General features: G+C 36.8%; 1 protein-coding gene across 3 annotated transcripts in view; it reads right to left on the bottom strand.

Moving 5' to 3' along the window:
* The window catches only part of LOC121388720 (eukaryotic translation initiation factor 2-alpha kinase 1-like), a 34,053-nt gene extending 19,492 nt beyond the window's left edge, over window positions 1-14,561 (bottom strand). For 2 of the 3 annotated variants that reach the window (XM_041520188.1, XM_041520190.1), the window contains exons 1-7: window positions 14,150-14,561; window positions 5,295-5,522; window positions 4,521-4,685; window positions 3,749-3,882; window positions 2,643-2,707; window positions 668-797; window positions 56-136 (exon numbers count right to left, since the gene is read on the bottom strand). In XM_041520188.1, the coding sequence (XP_041376122.1) occupies window positions 56-136; window positions 668-797; window positions 2,643-2,707; window positions 3,749-3,882; window positions 4,521-4,685; window positions 5,295-5,382 (663 nt within the window). In that variant the 5' untranslated portion in view covers window positions 5,383-5,522; window positions 14,150-14,561. The remainder of the gene's footprint in view (window positions 1-55; window positions 137-667; window positions 798-2,642; window positions 2,708-3,748; window positions 3,883-4,520; window positions 4,686-5,294; window positions 5,523-14,149) is intronic. The other variant, XM_041520189.1, reaches the window with a different exon arrangement.
* Window positions 14,562-15,531: the final 970 nt, after the last annotated feature.

The raw sequence follows: 15,531 nt of genomic DNA, 5'->3' as shown, positions 1-15,531 counted from the left end.
TAGTCTGAAAGCATCATAAATATGTTTTTCATTTGGAAAAGAACTAGATTTGTACCTTGAGTAATTTTTCTGAATTTTTGTGTTTGAACTTTATTTTCTTCACTGCATATTCTCGTCCATCTAAACGGTTTTTTGCCTGGAATTAAAGAAAGTCTAAGCTTATCAAAAGAATAAATTCAACAATAATATATTTTGTATGCCATGCAAAGTCCATTTCAGACAACAGTGCAATGTGTATGTAAAAAAAATTCACAGATCAAATGACTGATGTATTGAAACATTTAATTTCCTGCTAATAATAAGTTTGTTTTGTTTTGGAGCACATTGATTAATTAATCATCGGCTATTGGATGTCAAACATTTGTTAATTCTGACACAGTCATCAGAGGAAACCCACTACATTTTTCCTGATTCAACATGTGATCTTTTATATGCATCGTCCCACAGACAGGATAGTACATACCATGGCCTTTGTTACTCCAGTTGTGCAGCACTGGCTAGAACGAGAAATAGCCCAATGGGGTCACTAACAGGGATCGGTCACTAACAGGGATCGATCCCAAACTGACTGCGCATCAAGCGAGTGCTTTACCACTGGGCTACGTCCCACCCCTTCCTGCTAATAAAGACAAAATGGTAGAGTGAATGTTTGTCAGTGAGTACCCACCTTAAACACTGATCCAAATCCTCCCTTGCCCAGTCGTTCAAGCTCCAAGAACTCGTTGTGATACCGCGATGTGTGGACCGTGATGATGTCATCAAACGATACCATCGGCAGCTGTAGCTCAACGAAATTACTGCCAATAACATAAATACAAAATGTAACTTCCCGGTGTAATGTTCACCTTTTTTTAAGTACATTACTTACTACCTGCTACAAGAGACAAACATTTTTTTCGCTAAATATATCTCATATATATTATATGAGATGTATTTGACCAAAAAAAAAAGTCTTTTAATTTGCATTAAGTAAAACTACTCAATGTTTTAATGCCAAAATATTTCACAACGAACACATTATTGTTATCCCTAATATATGTAGTGCATGTAGCAAAATTTGTAGATTTACCCAATTTCAAGTGAAAGTATCTTACGTAATGAGTTCAGCATTAACTAGCTATCCTAATTGTGGCTAGGTGTCGTTTTGCAGCTTGTTGTAAGAATTTATAGCAGGAAATAAAACCCATTATCATCACAACTTGCAGTAAGGGTACATATAAAAGTCATAATTTGGTCGATTTCACAAGACGATTCAACATATGAATGCAAGCCGATGCTACAAATTATAAGAAATATCGAAACAGTTGGCCATGTAACAGAATTCAACCGATACTACTTTAGATGTTTTGGGAAAGAAATGTTTTATTTAACGATGCACTCAACACATTTTATTTATGGTTATACAGCATCAGACATATGGGGGGGGGGGTTAATATTTATTAACGTTTAACGTTTGGGATTGACCAACAGGCGATGCCTATATTAAGGTCTCTCCCTACATTTTACAAATACAATTTTTACAAAACATAGCAGACAAAACAACAGTTGTGAGAAAAACAATCACACACAACGCACGAGAAATGAACAGAAACAGGAGGACAGACAGACAGAAGAGAGAGAGAGAGAGAGAGAGAGAGAGAGAGAGAGAGAGAGAGAGAGAGAGAGAGAGAGAGAGAGAGAGAGAGAGAATGAATGAATGAGAATTGTCAGATAATGTCAAACTGTTGAACCATTTTAAACATGTCAACATTTTCTTGGTCATCAAAATTTGAATTTCCAAGTAAAAGCACTTAGTAATTTCAATTTGAGTAAGCAAATAGAAATTGAGCACATTGTCTGTCATAGTTTGGGCAATGGAGTAAGAAATGTTCAGAATTCTCAATAGGATGGCCACAGGCACAGATTGGAGTATCCGATATAAAACGTGTAAATTTGTGTCCATTTAGGTCGCTAATATTTAGACGAAGATGACAGTGTAACATCTCTGGTCTTCTCTCGCACGTGTAAAAATAAAATGGAGTTTTAGTTTTGTTTGCATATAAGTGTTTTTTAAAGCAACTTATGGATAAAGAATGTCTAGTATTTATTGGTAGTTTGTTCCATAATTTAACTCCTGAAGGGAAGAACGAATCAGAAAATAGTTTTGTTCGGCTTCTAAATCCCTACAAGTGATCAGCATCACGCAACAGGTTGCGAGAATGTTCTGATACTGTTTTGGGCAATTTTTGGGATAGGTAAGCCAGAGTCATACCTTTACCATTGCATCGGACATATGGTTAAAGATCACACAGATATTGAGAGAGGAAACCCACTGTTGCCACTTCATGGGCTACGCTTTTCGATTGGCAGCAAGGATCTTTTATATATGCACCATCCTAGAGACAGAATAGAACATACCACAGCCTTTGTTACACAAGTTGTGGAGCACTGGTTGGAACGAAAGACAGCCCAATGGATACACCGTTCGATCCTAGACCGACAGTGCATCAAGTGAACGCTTTACCACTGGGCTATGTCCGGCCCCAGATGTTTTGGGAGAAAGGTGGCCATACCACATAACTCACTGTTTAAGAGGTACATGTGGTTACTTTGGCAGCAATCGACTACAAGTGGATTACATATAATGTTTAAAACAAGCTTACTTCAAGTAGCAAAGTCCAGGTATTCGTCTTGTCTCTGTTGGCACCAGTGCCATGGAACCAGCATTCTGAAATAGGAAAATAATAGGAAAATATAACTTACCCATGATATCCATGCCATAAACCCATGTGAAAATTTAGTGTATTAACCTGGTTAATAATGGTATGCAAATTCGCAAGGTTTTAGGTAATGTGTTGCTGTGGATAGGTCATTTGCTTACAAGCCAACAAGACCTGTGTACCTGATTTACATGTAGTTAAAATGCATCAAACTAATTTGATTTAGTCAAACTAATTTGTTCTACTCGTGATGATGTCATATTACCGATGGCGGCGACTTTAGTACTGTGATTTACTTAAAATTGAATTAAACTGTTATTTTAGAAGTGTTATATCATAAATAGAATTTGCTACTCGTGTTTTTTAATATGTAAAATATCAACCTCGTCTAGTTAATCGGTATTTGTCTCGGCAAAGCCTCAACAAAACTGATAAACACAGATTCAATTGATATTTTCCATATTAAAAAATACTTGTGACTAATCCTCTATCTATAACATTTGATCTTATTACAGTAATAAAAGCCTTTTTGACCCTTTACATTCAATAAAAGAAAGATCTACATTTGATTAGGGGAATTCCTTTTCAGATCACTGTCACTGAATGGAGTTTTAATCATCACCTAGACTAAAAAAAATTAAAATCCAGATGGGGATGTTATAGGAAATTTATTTTATGTAAATCACAGTATTTTCTTCTTCAAAACAACACACTCACCAAAACAACACTTGTTTTTTGAATGGTCAAGCAGTGTAGATGTACCAGCAACTGTATCACAATTTCACTGCCTTTTGTATCTTTCATATGTGTTTTTTTCAAAATATTTAAATATGGTTACCTGAATATTCTGGCAAGTTGCAGAAAATTAGTGCTAGTCAGGTGGGGGGGGGGGGGGGGGGGGGGGCGTAGGCATGGCTTATATGTTTTTAATTCATCGAGATATGAACACAAAAAAGTATATAGACATAAAGAAAATTTAATTATTACTGTTTAAACCAAGTTATCTACCTTAGTGACCACAATAAAGAGGAAACAAAACTGTGACCTACTTTAAGAACCTGTTTCATGGTGGTATGCATCATGTTGTTGACACAGATACGGTACTGGGCACGAACACTGCCGATCTCGTCAATGAAACTCATCGGACACATGACTCTCAACTTGACGAGCCGCTTACACATCACTGGCAAAATGGAGAAGAAGTAACACAAGATAAAGTTAAATAAATCACACAGACACCAGTACAAAAATATTATACATCAGAATGCAGGTGACAATTAACTTACATCATGCAAAAAATTTTTTTAATTTAAACCATGTACACCAGGAAAAGCCCTCTGGGACCGATTCTCGATCTCCGAGACCAAAATTATTTTTCAAAAACGTGTGTTTGCTGGTCCCACTTTTGTCATTTTTGTCGGTCCGAAGCACCTGTCCATAGTGATGACATAAGTGGGACCAACTGACAATTTTATTTTTCCACACCCCTGATGTACACACAGGCATAAAATAAAATTACGGCCATCCACCCACCCTGATATGATCCTATAATGAATTTACATTCTGACATTCAAATGTTTCACTTCATCAAATATCGGACAATTTTAACTCCATCAAAACAAGTGATATAAGCTTGAAAAAGACTACACTCGGATAGCTACAAATATGGGTCAGGTTAGGGGGCAAAAAAAAAAAACATGTCATTTTAAAGCTCCAAGAATGAATAAATTTTAGAATTTATTTTTCTTTACACGTTAACTACATGAAGTCCCTATCTTGGTCAATTTTCACAATGAGAATTAATTTTTTAAAGTTATTTACAATTAAAGAGCTCCTGAGCTAAAACATCATCTCGGATATACAGATAGCACAGCTGTTCCAAGATGGACGTCATCAGGATGTGGGTGGGGACAGACCGCGGGAGATCCAGTGCTTGCGAACTCTGACGACGAGCATTCCCATCATCCAGCTGAGACAAGTCAGAATCTGAAATAGACAATTTAGTAAACTAGAATTATATTCATGGTACACACCCACACCCAATTATACATGTATATGCATTAAGATGTATTAACAGATTAATAAATAGTACAGACCAACAGTTACATGGATAGGATACAAATGGGTTGGGGTTTTTTGAAAGTCCACACACCTCACACATATATAATTACAATTTAAATAAAGTATCTGTACTTGTGTATATAAATCTTAACAGAACATCCAGTTTGAAATCAGTCATTTTGTATCCTTTAATTCCACTTATTGTGGTGCTTATATCCAATTAAGGTTCAAGCATGATGGGTACACATCTCAGCTGCCTGGGCAATCTGTCTAGAACAGCAGTGTTCGAAATAAGCAATTGTCCGTTTGTTCCGACAACTGAAAATCTATTCAGATAAGCATTTTGTGCCTCGGTTGTTGTCCAGTGGACAAGTAAAAATGTTCTGTGCAGTTTCATTTTGAGCAATCACAAACATCATCCTGGTACTTTAATAAAACAAACCATTTATTTGGACAAGTGGATTTCTAGATTTATTTGTCCAGTGGACTGGTAAAATATTCTGCTTATTTCTATCATTGAACAGTGGGTCTCACCATCAAACGTTTTGATTGGCTCCAGTCCATTCTTCAGCTTGAAGGCAGAGTTAGTTCCTCTTGCCATGTTGCTCTTCTTCAGAGGCATTCTTCACTTGGTCACATGTCTGAGCACAGGTCTGGATCAACTGAGAAGTGGTAACACTTAAAAACACACCACATCTCCATATACCGTTCCATCTGTAACTCAGCTCATCCACTTTGTCTTAGCAGCTCATAGTCATCTACCTGTTTATGAAATAAAGTACAGTTGGTTTTATTTAACAATATACCAACAGAGCACACTGATTTATTAATCAACAGCCGTTGGTAATTTTTTATATGCAGTCTTAAAGGAAACCCACTACATTTTTTTCCATTTGAAGCAAGGGATCCTACAAACAGGACAGTACATACCATGACCATTGATATCCCAGTCATGGGGCACTAGGTGGGATGGGGAAAACCCAATGGGTTCATTGAGGTGGTTCACTCCTAGAATGCAAGCATCTCAGGCAGGCTTTCTGCCAGACAATAATTTGAGGGTACGTAATAAAACCAAACATACCATAATGGCCCCTACTATAGTCCGTCCTACAGGGAACGACTTTTTTCCTGCTATGGAATTTATTACAAGTTATTTATTTTTGAGCCGATTGTTTATAAAATTAGACACAAAAATAGTTGGGTTTTTTTGTTACTTTCAAAACATTTTACTTTTATTCTCACGTCAAACAAAATTGAAATTATTTACACAAAAATTTTTTGTAGATGGATGGGACAGACTACAGGTGGTTATGGGTTTGAAATGTTTTGAAATTCAACACTGCTTTTCATGTACTATTTTAAACAGCAGTTCTATAATCTTTCTAAAAATAATAAAAATGTATTAATTAATTTTCAAGATTTTAGGGTACATAATTTTACCCTTCATACCCTTTGGCAGAAACCCTAGCTGTCAGTTGAGCACTCTATTGAATGAACTAGACCCTGCCCTTTGTTTATGAAATAATGATAAACGTTACACATGGGTATTTAGTATAGAAATACATATATGGTATATGTATGGAAATCTTTACATCACAGCTCTAGCAGCTAACTCGATTAGGACACCACTTTAGTACTACTGTACTACATATCAAGTTTATATCTTCTGTGAAACACTTGCCAAAGCTCATAATAAGCGCAAGCTATTTAACTTGATAAATAAACTTAATAATAATCAATAACTCATTTATAAAAGTCTATATATACATGTACATGCATTTATACAGTCACACACACACAAAATATAAAAATGCTTTACAATTTTACAGTTTCTTGTACGTTCTTCCAGTAGTGACAAACACATACGATCCCCACCTGTCTGCATGTGTTCAGCTACATGTATGTTTCAGCATGATGCATGTGTATCTAACTGTCACAGAATCAATAACTTATTAATAATAATGTTTGGCAGTGTGAAAATCACAGCTGGCACCACCAGAAAGTACATTGCTGATAAGCTTCACATTTTTCACCGGTGCATCACAGCCTTGCAACATGTTACAAAGACATGTACAAATTTGCATAAGAAAGCTGTACAGCAAGACATATGTAAGACATATGTATTTTAATATTATAATAATCACAGTAATGTTTTATTTTAAAATATGGAATCTTAGAGATCCAAGTAGCTCGGTGACAAATTTTAAGCACTCATGAGATATTAGAGAAAAAGAATGAAAAGAAGAATAAAAATGTTTTACGTAACAATTCTGAAGTATTAGCTGTTATTGATTACAAGATATTAGTCATGTTCCATTTAACTGTATTAGTCAGATATTGTTTATCTGAACTATCTGACCAATTAAATGAGCACAAGTTTCACAACTGAGTAAAACTGAGATTAGAGTCAGGAATTTATCCAGGCCTTGTACGCTTCGCAATTCGTGAAACTGGTTTTCACACATCACTTGTTGACATAAAAAAAAAACATGAAATAGTCTCTGTATATGTTTTAAATAATATTACAGCACTTGGCCCTAAAAAATTACCAATTATGACTAAAGTCGCGCTTATTTTCCTAATCTAGATTAGCAATGGGACCTTGATGAAAAATCCTGGATAAATCCATGAGTTATTTCCCTTGAAGTTATGGCATCCTTGGTGCTCTTAAATTCCAATGAATATGTTCACAGTTATGTAGAGCATAAAAATAAATAAATTTACAGTTATATTTAAGGACTGTCTGTTATTTCTTTTACGTTCATCGGGGTATGAACAAAACAAAAATCATCCACAAATTGTGTGAATCGGCGAAGCCGTTATCACATAAGTTTGTGGTTGATTTTTTTTTGTTCATACCCAGATGAACGTAAAAGAAATAACAGACAATACTTATAATTAAATTTGAATGATACATGCTAATAATAACACTAAAACGTCATACTTTATTTTGAATTATTTTTTATCCATAAACAATAACGCTCATTAAGACAACTTTCCCATATAAAATGACGTCATCACATATGACGTTCCCCAACGACATAATTTTTACGTTCATCGAAAAATGAACAAACTCCCGTTCCTACGTCTGGACCAATCGGATGACGTTACGTTGTAATGAATGTAACAGAAATTTAATTATATTAAAGTATAACAATAAATGACGTAGGTTATCAGCTTTATCATGTGCTGTTAGTATTAAGAATGGGGGAGTTCTCTCCAAGGCTTGGAATTCCCCAGTCATCCTAAATAGGCTATCCTACTGATAAAGAAAGAAAGAAAGAAATGTTTTATTTAACAACGCATTCAACACATTTTAATTACGGTTATATGGCGTTTGACATATGGTTAAGGACCACACAGATACTGAGAGAGTAAACCCACTGTCGCCACTTCATGGGCTACTCTTTCCGATTAGCAGCAAGGGATCTTTTATATGCACCATCCCACAGACAGGATAGCACATACCACGGCCTTTGATATACCAGTCGTGGTGCACTGGCTGTGACAAGAAATAGCCCAATGGGCCCACGACGGGGATCGATCCCAGACCGACCAAGCATCGAGCGAGTGCTGTACCACTGAGCTATGTCTCCCCCCCCCCCCCCCCCCCCACTGATAAAGTAGCAAGGGATTTTTAAAGGTTAGTGTAGACCGAATATTTCTATTTATATGCAATCATTAAATATACTGGAAAGATATGTTAACTACCTGGAAGATAACACAAATATAGATCACATGTCATAATCCCAACTCGATTATATTTTCAATTCAATACAATATATATGTGTCCCGATAAAGATACAAAGTGTACATATTTAAAAAATATTTATGAACAAGTGTAGAATTTTTGTTTTTAAGTGATAAAATGGAGCAGCACCAGCATTTAACAAAGAATGACATCATACTGCAAAAGCCTTGCACATAAAAGCTAGAATTAAAAAAAAATCTTCTACCAATCTTGTTGGACTGCAGGATAATTAAAATAACCAGTTTTATCCTTAAAATATCAGTTTCATCCTGCTCAGGTCAAAAGCATTACCTTTTAACATTTGCACAATAAATGTATTATCTTATGACAGTAACCAATCATTCTCTATATAAACCTATTTAGAATTTTTGTTTATATATATCTGGACCAATTTCCCAAAACATCCTAAGCCTACTTTTACAAGTACGTTTACAAAAAGTTGACTAAACCACAATTTGAATCAATTACTACTAACAATACAACTAATATTATATACTCTTCAAAAGAAGAAACGCAAAACCACATTGTCGTAACATTTGGAGAATTGATTTAATTATTGAATGGCGAGTCCGATAATTACCAAATGTTGCAGGATTGTTCACAATTCACTCTAGTCCATTGTGAGTAAGTGATAGGACACACCACCAAGGTCAAGGTCATCTGGAGTCAATACCGGGTGTGGCCTCCGCGTGTGTTGACAACTGCCTGGCACCGCCTGCCCATTGAAGCAACCAGAGTACGGATGACGTCCCAGGGGATGGTGGCCCACTCGGCCTGCAAAGCTGCTGCCAGCTCGGGCAGGGTCTGGGGCTGTGGTTGTCGCTGTCGGAGGCGTCGGTCCAACTCGTCCCATAGATGCTCAATTGGGTTCAAATCCGGTGATATCGATGGCCAAGGAAGGACATTAATGTTGTTGTTCTGTAGGAAAGCCGTTGTGAGATGTGCTGTGTGAGGCCTGGCGTTGTCATGTTGGAACACTGCGTTGGCGTTGGCCATAACTGGAATGATGTGTGGCCGGAGGATCTGGTCAATGTAGCCCTGTGCATTCAGGTTGCCCTGCACGTGGACCAGGTCAGTTCTGCCAGTGTGTGAGATGGCTGCCCACACCATGACACTACCCCCGCCGAATCTGTCCACTTCCTGCACGCAGTTTGCCGCATAACGTTCACCACGACGCCTATACACGCGACATCTTCCATCATGACGTCGGAGCAGAAATCGGGACTCGTCACTGAACCACACCTGTCTCCATCGCAGTTGAGGCCATTGTCGATGAATCTGGCACCACTGCAGTCGGAGTCGACGGTGTTGTGGTGTTAAGATGACACCTCGAACTGGACGTCTGGCACGAATTCCTACCTCACGTAGGTGGTTCCGTACGGTCTGGTCGGATATCCTGCGCAAACCTGGTATTGCTGCAGCTGTGGAGGTGGCAGTAGTCAATCGTTGCCGAAGGTGGCGTACCCGGATGTAGCGGTCCTGCCCGGGGGTAGTGACCCGTGGTCGACCGGATCTAGGGAGGTCACGTGTTGATCCATGTTGCTGGTAACGGTCCCACAGTCTGGAGATGGTGCTTGGGGACACATGGAATGCCCTGGCAACGGCCGTTCTGGATTCGCCTGCGTCTAGTCGGCCGATGGCATTGTTTCTCTGCGGTTCACTGAGACGTGGCATGTCCTGGATTGTCAACTGTCGGCCAGATACAGAGGCCAGGCAAGCGAACACCCTGCACTTTTATACTGTCGGTGTTCATGTTGCACGTGCAGACAACGCACTGCAGTGGTGACATGGTTTGCACGTGGCTGCGTTTTTGCGAATATTCACATTTTGGAACTTTATTGTACAGTAGCTGCGTTTTATCGAATGTAACCGTGGGAATGTGTTTGGGACATGCAATGACCTTATATTCACAAAGCATGAACCGGTAGGAAACACAAAATCGGAGTTATAACCCATTTGTACCCTTTTGCGTTTCTTTTTTTGAAGAGTATACATTAATATACATTAATGAAACAAACAACATAAAACAACATAAAATTAGAAGAAAACATTATTGGTTTATTGGTTCATTTTTTCAACATACTTCTTTTACATTTACATGTACCAATTACTTCATAAATTAATAATGCTTGGTTTTCACTCGCCTTAGCATTTTGATGAGTGCGATTTTTCACTTGCCATGGTTTTTAAAAGCCAGGCACTGCAAATGAATACAATGCTTATTGGGTAGATAGGCAATATCTTCTGAGTCATCGGCTTGGTGCTTACTGTATTAGGGTCAGTACAGAGATATGAACTCTACCTTCTATAGTCCATCCCATCCTCCTACAAACACTATTTGTGTGTGCAATTTAGAAAACAATTGGCTCGGATTTAAATAACTTGTAGTAAATTCCATGGTATGAACGATGGTGTTCCCTATACTATAGATTTGATGACTTGTATGAACAATGCAGGGCTCAAACTTAACAACGGCAAAGACAGCAACTGACATCATTGTGATATAAGTTTCTATCAGTAAAGCTACTCAACAGTGGCAAATTGTATTTATAAACTTGGTGTACGTTATCTGCCATTATTACCCATATATATTGTAAGCCACCTGGCTAACAAAAGGAACAAGTCAGGAATGGTAGAAAACATCAGTTCATATTTATTTACTGCAGCAGACAAACAGCCAAAATAACACATCATCATTATCCAGTAGATCCTGTCTGGTGTTCAAGTGAAGCTGAGCTATGAATGTATCAAAAGCGGTGTAATGGAAATTGAGGCACAATTATACCGTAGTTTCATTTGGTTTAAATACTTTAAATTGTGTGTAAACAGTGTCAATCTCCATTCCAAATGCCAGGCCTACATAGTTAACTATTTGTCATAAAGGTAACCTTCCATTTTCTTTTTATTATTATTTGAGATGTTATGACTTTAACACCGAAGTGAAAAGTGATAAACAAACGTTCCTTCGCGCTTTTTATACTTTTCATATGACGTCACATGACGTCATCTAACCAATCGCGTTACGTAATTTGGCTGGACAATACACCAGATTGGATCTATTTTACAAAGAAAATGCTAAATAACCTAATAAATAACGTGGGGCAGTTTCTGCCCCACACGGATCCACAATCTACTATTACAGAGCATCCGTGTGCACTTTACTGCCCCAAAATCAAGTAAGTATTAGCTGTACAATTTATAAGACAAACATCGAGTCGGCCACTCCACTTGCTTTGAACATTTACGTTTATATTGCTACTCTGCCCCACACAGAATTAGTGGGACACAGGAATACTTAATATTATACAACAATTCATTTTACGATATAAGTCAATGTAAAACCACGCCCAGCTATTTTGTGGTGATGCAACCAAAAGCTGTGCTACTAAAACAGACCACCAAGTCTATTTTTCCTACAGTAAATATGATGGGGCAAACTCTGCCCCACACGGAATTAGTGGGGCACAGCACTACTTAATATTATACAACAATTCATTTTACGATATAAGCCAACATAAAACCATGCCCCATTATTTTGTGGTAATGTATCCAAAAGCCGTGCTATAAAAATAAGATTACCAAGTCCTATAAAAATCACCAGTAAACTTGTACAGTATATCAGAGTAAATTATGCACACATAAACAAATAGCTTTGTCATTTAGCATCATTCTACAACGTTTTAAAAGTTAACAAATCAACTTATTTTAACACGTGTTGTATTTTCGACCCCTGTAACAACACCACCAGTGAAGTCAATATGGCAGACATCCATGTATTCTTCTGCGAATACGCGCATAAACAGGAATATTTTAAACTCCAAAATAACATTAACTAAGGGAAATAACATAATTCAAGGTTATTTAGAGTACAGTGAAATAAGTACCAACATGTACAGAGTAACAAGTTCATCGAAATATCGTCTTATCGAGTAAAATAAATTATCTAAGCTAAAGTGTAAAAATCAGCTGTTTGCTAATAACGTGTTAATCGCGTGATTTCGTACATAATTACTATAAATACTCATAATAATTAATGGACACACTAGTTGGGTCCATTACAATATGTTTAAAAATATCTTGGTACATATCAGTGATACGTCCACTAGAACGCCAAGTGGGGCGTAACATTTCAACATCAAACGATGGCGTCATCGATTGGCGCACTACAACCTTACAGGAATGCCAACTAAACGAGTTGAGTGATATAAATTAAGATCGATTACGGGTAATAAATAGGATATTAAACTTGCTATAATTTCATATCATATTTATTTTCCTCATAAAATAATTTTTATTGTCACTTGCTAAAGCTTGTGACAATTGAAAATTATTTCACTTGGGACATAAACATGATACTATAACAGAAGCTTGTTTAATATCCTATAAATATTTAACATTTGCACATTTGAAATATGTTTACATACATATATTGTGAAAAAATGTGAATCAGGCTATCCCATAAACCAGTCTACCGTATTTACATTCGACTTGCTTTTAAGAAATCTGCATATGATTGAATCCTGACATCAAAATACTTTTGTTGACTTTAGAAAACCTTCCCAAAAACAAGGTGCACAAATGAGGAATAGACAAGAAGACATTCAAAATATTTTTATACATAGGGAAATGTATACATGACGGCCATTTTGCACTGTGCACACTATATTAAATGGCATGTAATATTAAACAAACCTAAATAAAAAAAGTTTTACACCGCTGTCATTGTCAAAGTCTTGTCTGCTTCGCAGATGCATTAGTTTTGGTGATGTCATGTGACACGCGTCACTCTTGAAAACAATAGCCCGGTTTACAGGAGTAGCTGAAGAATGTCAACATTAGACTACAAAATGCATTTAATCTCTTCACAACAGAAAATGGCATGGATATTAAAAATTAATTTTTTTGTTGATTTTGACATTAAAGTGAACAATGTAAAAAATTATTTTATCAAATTGATCGTACATTACAATGTGCAGAAACCATTTCCAATTAAAGGGACATACCCTAGTTTTAACTCGTGAAAATTAACACTAACTTTAGTTAATCTACAAACCTGTAACACATTTGGATAAAGTTACAATTGAGTGAAACATGAGTCTGTGACTTTGAAATGATGAAATACCCTCTAAAAATAGACTAAAACTCTACTCCATAACTGTTACTTCTCAGACACATGCATTTTTTAAAATATGACAAATGCATTTCATGATTTTGTGACATAAAAAACTCCAGGATGACCAAAAACACTTTGAATGTACGAAATTGATAATCTAAATAATAAAATCTATGTAAAGTATGATTTAAGTTATCAAAAACGGTTATAATGGTCAAAAATATGCTTTAGTGTTTAAAAAATAGGGTATGTCCCTTTAATAGACTGGTTCGAGGATACAGCAAAATCACTTTTTGGTCATGTTGATTTGCTGCAAATGTCACTTTAAAAAAAAAAAAATGCCATAGACAGGCTCAAAGTTGCTGTCGGTGAGGTGTTTCACCCATGGCAATTCTTTTTTAAATTGCTGTGAGAGAGAAATATTTAAGTTCCGAGTCCTACAATGTCAAATAATTAGCCTACTAACCGGCAAGCCTGACATCGGTTTAAAGTGAAGTTAAAAGATAAAGCTCCAAAGTAATTTACCTTTCCACCAGTAACTATGTTTACTGAATGTCCAACTGATCGAACAACTCTCAGTTTCGTGAATGGCAATCAACATTTAACTCTTGCAACACAGCTTTATTTGGAAAAGCTACATTTAAGTCACATGCAACATGCAGAGCTGCAAATGCAACACTTACAAAACCGACTCGGCGACAGTCTGCTATCATCAGCCAACCGGGATTTCCTCGCTGGCTATAAATAGATTAATCGTTATTAGAACATTCTAGAAAATTTCATCAGTATTACCAAAATACACTAACAAATATAATAAAGATGGCGTCATATTAATTTTAAAGTTTTATGGTAAATAAAGTTATTTCGTAGCAAGAGTTTTAAATGGAGGCTGCCATCTTTCACCTTCGTAACATCTCGATAAATTTCGTGCTTTGCGTTTTCCGAGCCGTGAAAAGCTATTCAAAGAACGATAACTCTTTATTTTAATTTATGGACTAAATAGTAAATGTGACATGGCCCGTGCTTATAAAACTAGTCTAGACTTTAAGGTTTATAAGCACGAGGCCAGAGGTATCCCCAAACAATAACGTCAAATATGTGATGCGAATATCTCCTAGAGTAAGTTCTAAGAAACGCTATATAATAAAGAGTATTTTTATATATAGTCATCTAGTTCTGTATTTGTGGATAGATTTCTGAATGATTTAATACTAATTTAGGAAGGAAATGTTTTATTTAACGATGCACTTGATATATTTTATTTACGGTTATATAGCATCGGATATATGGTTAAGGACTACACAGATATTGAGGGAGGAAACCCGCTGTCGCCACTTCATGAGCTACTCTTTTTCGATGGCCCACCGACGGGGATCGATCCTAAACTGATCACACATTAAGCAAGCGCTTTACTACTGGGCTACGTCGCGCCCACAGATTTACTAACGAGCCATTATGCATACATCATGTAATAAAAAAGTAATTTGGGGTCAGACTCAATGTGGCTTCCCCATCGTTGGACCCATTGGGCTATTTCTTGTCCCAGCCAGTGCTCCACAACTGGTATAATAAAGGCTGTGGTATGTACTATCCTGTCTGTGGGATGGTGCATATAAAAGATCACTTGCTGCTAATCAAAAAGAGTAGCCTATGAAGTGGTGACATCAGGTTTCCTCTCTCAATATCTGTGTGGTTCTTAACCATATGTCTGACCCCATATAACCGTAAATAAAATGTGTTGACTGCATCATTAAATAAAACATTTCCTCCTCAATGTGTCTTAGGATCGACCTATTGCTGGAGGCATGATGGGTTGTAGGATCAAACACCCTTCGTTGACTCACATTTTTCACCATAACTGGTATAGCAAAAGCCATGGTATGTACTGTCCTAAGAAATTCATATAA

Source organism: Gigantopelta aegis, chromosome 14 (assembly GCF_016097555.1).
Source record: "Gigantopelta aegis isolate Gae_Host chromosome 14, Gae_host_genome, whole genome shotgun sequence".
In the NCBI taxonomy this organism is placed as follows: domain Eukaryota; kingdom Metazoa; phylum Mollusca; class Gastropoda; order Neomphalida; family Peltospiridae; genus Gigantopelta; species Gigantopelta aegis.
Note: the sequence above shows the minus strand (reverse complement) of the source record. Positions and strands in the feature narration are given on the sequence as shown.